This window comes from Danio rerio, chromosome 8, assembly GCF_049306965.1.
Source record: "Danio rerio strain Tuebingen ecotype United States chromosome 8, GRCz12tu, whole genome shotgun sequence".
Classification (NCBI taxonomy): domain Eukaryota; kingdom Metazoa; phylum Chordata; class Actinopteri; order Cypriniformes; family Danionidae; genus Danio; species Danio rerio.
Genome location: NC_133183.1, coordinates 3,759,311 through 3,770,000, shown reverse-complemented (window position 1 = coordinate 3,770,000; position 10,690 = coordinate 3,759,311). Strand labels below are relative to the sequence as shown.

At 38.6% G+C, this 10,690-nt stretch overlaps 3 protein-coding genes across 4 annotated transcripts in view; 2 read left to right on the top strand and 1 right to left on the bottom strand.

Annotated features, from left to right (window-relative positions):
• Positions 1–3,732, top strand: part of si:ch211-51h9.6 — a 7,010-nt gene extending 3,278 nt beyond the window's left edge. The window contains exons 2-3 of the mRNA NM_001123264.1: positions 415–582; positions 3,078–3,732. Of these exons, the coding sequence (NP_001116736.1) occupies positions 415–582; positions 3,078–3,209 (300 nt within the window). The 3' untranslated portion in view covers positions 3,210–3,732. The remainder of the gene's footprint in view (positions 1–414; positions 583–3,077) is intronic.
• acaa2 (acetyl-CoA acyltransferase 2) overlaps positions 1–10,690 on the top strand; it is a 654,279-nt gene that overhangs the window by 623,884 nt on the left and 19,705 nt on the right. Inside the window, 1 exon segment of one of the 2 annotated variants that reach the window (NM_213052.1) lies at positions 10,146–10,238. The exons of the other annotated variant lie outside the window; for it this stretch is intronic. Coding sequence (NP_998217.1) covers positions 10,223–10,238 — 16 coding nt within the window. The 5' untranslated portion in view covers positions 10,146–10,222. 2 annotated transcript variants of the gene reach the window in all.
• Positions 4,202–9,911, bottom strand: mrpl40 (mitochondrial ribosomal protein L40). Its single transcript, NM_001004612.1, is given in 4 exon segments — positions 4,202–4,664; positions 7,214–7,372; positions 9,603–9,680; positions 9,793–9,911. Coding segments are annotated over 4 exon segments (603 nt in total). The 5' UTR covers positions 9,849–9,911; the 3' UTR covers positions 4,202–4,354.

Here is a 10,690-nt window from a genome sequence, read left to right as displayed (position 1 = left end):
TGGAGTTCTCTCCTGAAACTGCTGACCCCGTGAACCAGCCCCGAAAAGGTGGAAGAAAATAAGTGAATGTTTTCAGAAATAACGAGTTTTCCCTTAAAAGAAGCAAAATAATCTGCCAATGGGGTGAGATAAATAATCTTGTTTGTAGTTTTGACGTTAGATTATTTGTCTTAGCAGATTATTTTGCTTGTTTTAAGGAAACACTTTGGCACATTATTTCTATATTTGTCTAAAAAAATGTTTCTTGATTTAAGGATCTTTAGATATTTGGACTAGAAACAAGACAAAAACTCAAAGAAAGTAAAGCATTTTGTTTGCGGTCGTAGGTGCAACCTCAATACTTTTTGTTATTCTGCCAGTCCATTGCTGCTAAATATTTGTATATACCTTTAATACACTTATTTTTGACCACAGCCACCACGCTCGTGTGACATCTACTGTAGTGAATTGAAGCACTGCAAGAGTTTAAGAAACAGGTTTCATGAGTATTACACCTACGGCAGAGCTCCAGACTGCCAGCAGTGGAAACAAGACTATCAGAACTGTAAAGACTGGGAGAAAAACCACAGCACGCAAGCCAAGGTGAGCCTCAATAATCTGTTTCGAGAAGGTTTTGAATCTTTGTGGTTCGCACTGTCAGCTCACAGCAAGAAGGTCGCTGGTTTGAGTCCCGGCTGGGTCAGTTGGCGTTTCTGTGAGGAGTTTGCATGTTCTTCCAGTGTTGGTGTGGGTTTCCTCCGGGTGCTCCGGTTTCCCCCACAGTCCAAACACATGCGCTATAGGGGAATTGGGTAGGCTAAATTGGCCGTAGTGTATGAGTGTGTGTGTGAGTGAATGTGAGAGTGTAAGGGTGTTTCCCAGTACTGGATGGGCATCCGCTGCATAGAACATAGTTGGTGGTTCATTTTGCTGTGGTGACCTCTGATAAATATAGGGACTAAGCCAAAGGAAAATGAATGAATGAGTATTTATGGTGGCTTGAAAATTCTTGGGTCTTCCTAGACTATTTTAAGAACGCATCTCCTCTTAGACTGTTTATACTGCAATCACCAAACTATCTCCAAACTATACTGAATTAAGTTGCTGTGTCTTTTCTAACTGATCTGACTAACGGTTTTCCGAAAACTGACCCGGAAAATTCTGAAAAGTCCCATTGATTTAACATTGGACCAAAATTTATGACCTCATAACTTTGCACTAGACGATCATACAAAGTTAAGGTTACGCTCATTTAACTACCGATTTAGTTTACCTACCAATCTGCCAATTTAACTACCAATCTGCCAATCACTAATGACCTTTCAACATACGGCACCCGAGCAACTGTCCCATAGACTTTCATTATAAAAAACTGCCCTTGACTTTACATGGGACATACTAACAACATACCAATACATACTAGCGATATGCCTCACCATACTAACACACTAATCATAAAAGAATCACTCATTCATTCATTCATTCATTTTCTTTTCGGCTTAGTCCCTTTATTAATCCGGGGTCGCCACAGCGGAATGAACCGCCAACTTATCTAGCAAGTTTTTACGCAGCGGATGCCCTTCCAGCTGCAACCCATCTCTGGGAAACATCCACACACATTCACACACACACTCATACACTACGGACAATTTAGCCTACCCAATTCACCTGTACCGCATGTCTTTGGACTGTGGGGGAAACCGGAGCACCCGGAGGAGACCCACGCGAACGCAGGGAGAACATGCAAACTCCACACAGAAACACCAACTGAGCCGAGGTTCAAACCAGCGACCTTCTTGCTGTGAGGCGACAGCACTACATATTAATTATACTAGAAACATATTAATTATACTAGTGACATGCTAATTCATACTAAATTTATGCTAAAAACATGCTAGATCATACTAGAAACATACTAGCAACATTCTAATTCATACTAGAACCATGCTATAAACATGGTAATTTATGCTAGAAACATGCTAATTCATACTAGAACCATGCTAATTTATGTTAGCAACTGCCTAGCAACTATTTAGAACACCTTAGTAACTGCCTAGCAACATCTTAGCAACGCCTTAGCAACCTCCTAACAAGCCCCCAGAACACCTTAGCATTGACCAAGAACACCTTAGCAACCGCTTAGCAACTCCTTAGTAACCACCTAGCAGCACCTTAACATAAACTCAGAACACCCTAGCAACACTTTAGCAACCACCTAGCAACGCCTCAGCAACCACTCAGAACAATTTAGCAAACACCTAGTGACCCCTTAGCAACTGCTTAGCAACCAATCAGAACACATTAGCAATGATCTAGCAACCAATCAGAACACCTTAGCAACTGCCTAGCAACACCTTTGCAACGACCTAGCAACACTTTAGCAACCGCCTAGCAACACTTTAGTAACCACCGAATAACACCTTAACAACCACCTAGCAATGCCTTAGCAACCACCTAGCAATCAATCAGAACACCCTAGCAACACCTTAGCAATGACCTAGAACACCTTAGCAACTGCCTAGCAACACCTTAGCAACCACCTAGCAACGCCTTAGCAACCAATCAGTACACCCTAGCAACCACCTAGCAACTCCTTGGCAACCTCCTAGCAACATCTTAGCAACCACATTAAACACCACCTAGTAACACTTTAACAACCACCTACTAATGCCTTAGCAACCACCTAGCAACCAATCAGAACATCATAGCAACACCTTAGCAATGACCTAGATCATCTTAGCAACCACCTAGCAAGACCTTAGCAACCAATCAGAACACCATAGCAAGCACCTAGCAACTGCCTAGCAACACCTCAGCAATCACTCAGAACACCCTAACAACCATTCAGAACACCTTATCAACACCTTAGCAAACACTCAGAACCCCCTAGCAAGAAACATGATGACCCAAACTAGAAACTTGCTAACATATATGTAGTTCTAACTGTTTCACACGTTTTAAAACTTCTTTAGACTTTCAGACGAGGCTTTGTCATGCCACCATAACGCTTGTGTACGAGCTTTACTTTTCTAGTTGTGATGTGTTAGATTACGCCACTGCTAGCATGTGATTTACAGTTGCTTTTTTCCCCCCATCAGGAATCTCTGCAGGAGAGCGAGAGGAAGCGGCTGGCGGATCAGAGGAAGTTCACTCCGGTCTGGGAGCTTCGGCAAAAACCTCCATCTGACTGGCATCTGCCGCTTAACCAGGGCAAACCACAGGACCCTTAAACACACACACATACACAGAATCGCTTATGATGCCAGAAACACATGAAGAAAGCACTGGAGCTGTATGAACATTCAGTGTAAATCTCCTCACTCTACCTCACCTGGACCGATGCGTTTCTGCGCTGATATTTCTGGTGCTCAATGCAAGAACAGCTTCAAAAGAGTCATCCAAATGTACTCAAATCAACATTTCAGAATAAACATTTGATGAGAAAGTCAATGTAGAGCACAACAAGAAAGATTGTTCTACTTTTGATCAAAATACATACATAAAACATACAAAAATTGCACCAAATTTACATATTGTGCAACTATTGATGATCTAAAATGCAGCGCTGACCTATATTTGTCTAATCAAAAGATATTTTCATGCTCAATGCAAAAACAATGCTTCAAAAGACCAATCTAAATATAATAACAACAACATTTCAGGATGAATATTTGAAGTATTTTGTTCTGCTTTTTATCAAAATATGTCGCAACTTCAGATTCGTTGTTGATTAAAAGTGTAACACAACCACAATATCAGAGTCAGTATGTTCAATCAGCGTGAAATGCAAGTGAATGGATGCGGTAAATGTTGTCAGTGATAGTATATGGATGCGAAACAAAGCATAATGCCCAAATTGGAGCGCAGCTCTGGCCAAGTGAATAACCAGTGGCCTCGACAAACTCTCTGCCGGGGTTTAAATAGGGTATATATGCCGAAGCATGCTAATAAGACTTTAAATTTGCCAGTAATCTGGGTTAATCGCTTCCGGCGAATTGTAACAGAGTAACAGAGGCCGGTTAGTAAGTGCTGTGCAGGTAAAACCTCACCTCTCTGACCTCTAAAAAGGTGCTCTAGCGACAGATGCTAGAGGCCATGGTCTTTAGGTTGGGTGGTGTAGGACCGGCGGGGTTACATTAATACACATTACGTTAACCCAATCTAGCTAATTGAGTAATCCACGGACGAAGAACAGACCCCAGTATGTTCTTTTATTTTTTTATTTTAACCTTTAAACTCGATCACAACATGATGATTTAACAACATAATTATAAATTCACAACAATATAATGACGTCAATACATTTTATTCTCCGAGACCTTAATTGAACACTTATTATTTTTATTCTTCACCTGTATACAGTCACCGTCTCTCCTCACTGTGTATAAACACGTGTAATGTCATTATATTTTCCCTCTGGAGCCTCATAGTCAGCGATGGGTGGAGTGTAACTGGGCCCGTGATGCAGGAAAGGCAGCGTGTCTGTATCAGGACGGAGCGCAGCAATGTAAAGCTCTTTAGACTCCAGTTTCAGCTGCATCAGCGCCTGCTTTTGGGCTTTCAGCGCCTCCTGGATCTCCTGCATCTCCATCTGGTGCTGTTTGTGTTTGTGTCTGGACCATTCCTTCAGCAGCAGAGCTCTGCGCTCGCTCTCCTCGAAACACACTTCTGGAAGAGCACGCGTTCTGCAACACACACACACAACAATCATTTGAATACTTTAAGAGCTATAATACATAAGCTTTGTAAACCATATTATATCATATCATATCACTGTATAACTAAACAAGTAAAGTTTCGTGGACAAACTTTATGGTGGCTTGAGAAAATTTTTAAAAAGTTTACAGTGGCTTTAAAGTTTATTAATTCAAGTAGTTTTTAGGAAGTTTAAAACAGTTGGCAAAGACAGACGGATGGACGGACGGACGGACGGATGGATGGATGGATGGATATAGATATGGACGGACAGATAGATGGATGGATGGATGGATGGATGGATGGATGGATGGATGGATAGATGGATATAGATATGGACGGACAGATAGATGGATGGATGGATGGATGGATATGGACGGACAGATAGAGACGGACGGACAGACAGACAGACATACAGATAGATAGATAGATAGATAGATAGATAGATAGATTGATAGATAGATAGATAGATAGATGATGGATGGATGGATGGATGGATGGATGGATGGATGGATGGATGGATGGATGGATGGATGGACGGATGGATGGATGGATGGACGGATGGATATAGATATGGACGGACAGATGGATGGATGGATGGATAGATGGATGGATGGATGGATATGGACGGACAGATAGAGACGGACAGACAGATAGATAGATAGATAGATAGATAGATAGATAGATAGATAGATAGATAGATAGATAGATAGATAGATAGATAGATAGATAGATAGATAGATAGATAGATAGATCAGACAGAGAGAACTACATTTATGGTAGCATGTTTCTAGTATGGACTGGCACGTTTCTTGGTGGGTATTATTGCTAGGCGGTTGCTAAAGTATTCTGAGCTGTTGCTAGGGAGTTACTATGGTGTTCTAGGTCGGTGCAAAAGTGTTGCCAGGCGGTTGCTCAGGCATTGCTAAATGATTGCTAAGGTGTTTTAAGTGGTTGCTAAGGTGTTCTGAGTGATTGCTAGGTGGTTGCTAAGGTGTTCTAAATGGTTGCTAGGCAGTTGCTAACATAAATTAGCATGGTTCGAGTTTGAATAAGCTTTAACTTTACATGATATACATTTGAAGTCAGAATTATTAGCCCCCCTGTTTATTTTTTCCCCCAATTTCTGTTTAACGAAGAGCTGATGTTTTCAACACATTTCAAAACATAATAGTTTTAATAACTCATCTCTAATAACTGATTTATTTTATCTTTGTCATGATGACAGTAAATAATAATTGACAAGATATTCTTCAAGACACTTCTATACAGCTTAAAGTGACATTTAAAGGCTTAACTAGGTTAATTAGGGTAATTAGGCAAGTTATTGTATAACAGTGGTTTGTGCTGTAGACTATAGAAAGAAATATTGCTTAACCTCCTAGGGCTTGAGTGTCTTTATACGTGGACAGCACATTTTAGCTCTTAAGTGGCTATTTAAAATATGTTGAATGCTTTATATTTCGTTTCAGACATACAGTGTCATCCTGCAACTGTGTTGCAGCATATGAAATATCCCAAACACTATTTTAAATGTCCAAAATTGGGACATTTTTTGTTTTTACTCACTGATAGTCAAAACATGTTAAAAAATGAATATGTTAAATATGCATTAAAAACAAACAGGAAAAGTGTTTATGTAAATTCAGACGACGAGTCCACATATATGAACATCATTTTTCTCTAAAAGTACATCATATCAAAAGATTATAATTATATTTTATTCTAATTATGTTGCGATAAGCCCAAACAGCAAAGAGAAATCAGAAAAGCATGTAAAAAAACACCTTAAAAGGTAAAGGGGGCTAATAATATTGACCTTAAAATGGATTAAAAAAATAGGAACAGTTTTTGTTCTAGCCGAAATAAAACAAATAAGACATTTTCCAGAAGAAACAATATTATATTAAATACTGTGAAAAATTCCTGAATCTGTTATCCAGACTGTAGTTCCGTGTGATTATCTGTGACTAATTTTACACAGCAACAGAAGAGTTAATATTATGAAAATGCATAAAACTTTAGGTTGGTTATTGGTGAAGGATAGGGTAATGGTTTCTCTATGAAATCATAAGAAATATTTCTGTGACAAGAGTTCCAAGTGTATTGTACTGTCAACTTTTGTATAGTAATGCTAGTCATCATTTTAACACCAGGCATGCATTAAAAGGAATTTTTCTGCTTCCCATTTCAAAAACTAATGTAAAGCAACAGACTGTAACGTATAGAGGAATGAAAACATGGAATGATTGCCATCAGACATTACATGCTTTGTAACAAGTAAAAAGATGTTTTTAAAAATCGGTTTAGAAATATTTAATGGAACAATATTAAGAGGATTGTTGATCTGGATGATTTGTATGAATTTTATATTTTAATGTTTTATTGGTCTTGTTGTTATGAATTAATGTAATTTTGTGTTATGTTCGATGAACCCCAGGAAGAATAGCCCCTTCCTTGGTAGCGGCTAATGAGGATCCTGATAAATTAATTTAAAAAACCAATTTAAAAAAATCTATAAAATATTGTATTATTTCACCTGGTGTCGTCGAAGCTTTTGGCTGAAGTTATGAAGTCTTCAATGGGAATCAGTTCTGGAGAGACTTTCTCCATCCTTTTCAGTCTCTTCTTCAGTCGGTCCTTCACTAAAATTTCTTGCCGCGGGTCCACCTTCTTCTTCTTCTTCCTGGGTTCGGCTCTGTGGTGTTTAAAACAAAAAAATGAAACGAGCAATTTCAGAGTTATGGATGTGACGTTTGCAAAAGAAATAATGATAATGAAAAGGATAAGAGTTGCTCTCTATAGAACAAAAATCATTGATTTTATATGATTTTACATTTGTGAGGAAAGAGTTTGGTTATGGATGTGACGGATGTGAAATTGCCAATTGTGTGACTTTGGTAAATCAAATATATTAGTTTGAAAACCTTGACAGAGACATTTTTGAGTATTTTTACAGCACTGTAAAACACAAGCCTGAGCATATGCATGGATATATATATACATAAATACACACACATACACATACACACACACTCACCGGCCACTTTATTAGGTACACCTCTCCAACTGCTTGTTAACACAAATTACTAATCAGCCAATCACAGGGCAGCATTTAAGCATGTATACATGGTCAAGACGATCTGCTACAGTTCTAAGCGAGCATCAGAATGGAGAAGAAAGGGGATTTAAGTGACTTTGAACATGACATGGTTGTCATTCAGAAACTGCTGATCTACTGGGATTTTCATGCACCACCATCTATAGGGTTGAATGAGAATGCTCCGACAAAGAGAAAATATCCAGTAAGCACAGTTTTGTGGGCACAAATGCCTTGTTGATGACGGAGGTCAGAGGAGAATGGCCAGACTGGTTCCAGCTGATAGAAAGGCAACAGTAACTCAAATAAGCACTCGTTACAACCGAGATCTGCAGAAGAGCATCTCTGAACACACAACACGTCCAACCTTGAGGCAGATGGGCTACAGCAGCAGAGGACCACACCGGGTGCCGCTCCTGTCAGCTAAGAACAGGAAACTGAGGCTACAATTCATACAGGCTCACCAAAACTGGACAATAGAAGATTGGAGAAATCGTGAATCATCTCAGACTGGTTTCTTGAACATGACGATGAGTTCACTGTACTCAAATGGCCTCCACAGTCACCAGAGCTCAATCCAATTGAGCAGCTTTGGGATGTGGTGGAGATTGGCATCATGGATGCACAGCCGACAAATCTGCAGCAACTGTGTGATGCTATCATGTCAATATGGAGCAAAATCTCTGAGGAATATTTTCAGTACCTTGTTGAATCTGTCACGAAGGATTAAGGCAGCTCTGAAGGCAAAATGGGGTCCAACCCTGTACTAGTAAAGTGTACCTAATGAAGTGGCCAGTGAGTGTATAGTCAAGTCAACTTTATTGTCAATCAAACCATGCAACAGTACATTACACAGCAGACTGAAATTGCGTTTCTCCCATACTCCAATGTGCAATTTAAAAAACAAAAATATGACACACACTAGACATAAACTAAACATTTAACTAATATAGTACAAGATGAATTAAATAATAGACACTAATAAACTGTGAACAGTTACCATATATCCTATTGTTCCAGAATATGACCAAGTTGAGGTATTTATTGTAGTGCAATTAGGTGCAGTATGGCAAAAGTGCAAAGTGCAAAGTAGCAGCTTAGAGGTAAGTGTATTTTGTAAACATGTTACACGTGCAAGGAATATTAATATAAAAACATTGAGTTTGCTTTTCTCACAGTTCCACAGATTTTTGTGTGTGTGGGCTGTTGATTGTGATTTTATAATCCAGTTTTCATGAGTGAGTTGAGCAGTCTGATAGCTTGAGGAAAAAAGCTATTAATGAGTCTGGTAGTCTTGGATCAAATATAAAATGTCTGGTATATATGTGGATCAAATATAAAATGTCCATTTTGATTCATTTATTTACACAGAAATTATATTAAATGCAGATAACGAGTCTAATGTTTCAACTAGTTTTGTTCAATTTTTCGTTCATTTATTTTAAAATAATTATGTCGCCTCACAGGAAGAAGGTTGCTGGTTTGAGCCCCGGCTGGGTCAGTTGGCATTTTTGTATGGAGTTTGCATGTTCTCCCCATGTTGTTGTGGGTTTCCTCCAGGTGCTCCAGTTTCCCCCACAGTCCAAATACATGCGCTACAGATTAATTGAATAAACTAAATTGGTCGTGGTGTATGTGTGGGTGTGAATGTGTATGGGTGTTTCCCAGTACTGAGTTGCACCTGGAAGGGCATCAGCTACTGTACGTAAAAACACATACTGCATAAGTTGGCGGGTCATTCCGCTGTGATGAATAATAAAGGGACTAAGCCGAAAAGACATTAAGTGAACTAATCATCATACATAACATAAGTTGTATCTTCACTGACCTTAATGGTGCGGAAGTTTTCAACGAAAGCATTGAGGTAAACCAGTGACTGTGTCTGACAGCAATAACAGGACTGCAACTGTAAAAAGAGTTATTAATTATTAGCATAACAATGATTATCATCCTCATGACCTCTGTGCGTTACTTTACAATTATCGCGTGCACATGGATATCTAAAGTCACATACGTACCACGAGGATTGACTCGAAATAATCCGGTTTACAGCACGACACACAAATCCCGCCATAATTTACAGAAATATCCACTTTACAAACATAAAATGTGAGAAATTAAATGTTTTGCTCCTTTCAGTGGCCAGTGTGGATCTGTAGGTCAGTGTAAAAACACTTCCGTTATCACAGACGCACTTTCGCGTTGTTGTTTTTTTCTTTATTAGCTAAAATCAGAATTTAAATATCTGTGTTAAATATCATAATTATTTCAAATAGGACGTATAATATATATTTTCGTTTAGAATATAAGGTTGTTATGGAATATTCATTTTTATGTGTGCGTCGAATGTTGTGAAGTGAATGTTAAGAGTAAGTAGGTGAAAGGTCGGTGTGTGTGTGCGTTTGTGTGTTTGAAGCTGCTCAAACGATCTCAAGCACAGTCGATATCATGTCTCTCCTCAGAGGTAAATAAACGTTATATATTTTACGATAAATTAATGTGTTATGTGTGTTAAAAATGCTCGAATGATTTGATTTGTACATGTTATCTGCTTTTGCACTTGTTTTCTGCACTGCACTTGAACTTCTTCATCTCCTCAATGTCACTAATATTCAGTTATTTTTCCTATTTTTATTACTAATGTTTTTATTTTATATACCACATCTAAAATAGTTGAAGGCTTAAAGTTGATTAAAGTTTGTGTTATTTAAGTGAATTCTTGTAGTTTTTTCCTCCTCGACTCTTCTTTATTAAATACAATTAGTTTGAATCGTCGTTATGAATCAAAACTGAATTAAATGTAATTAATTAAAGTTAAAAGAAGAGTTAGCTGTCGTGTAGGAAGCTCAAACATCAGATTAAACTATGACTTCTGGCAGAATTAGGTTAAAGGGGAGGTCAGTGACATAAACCCAT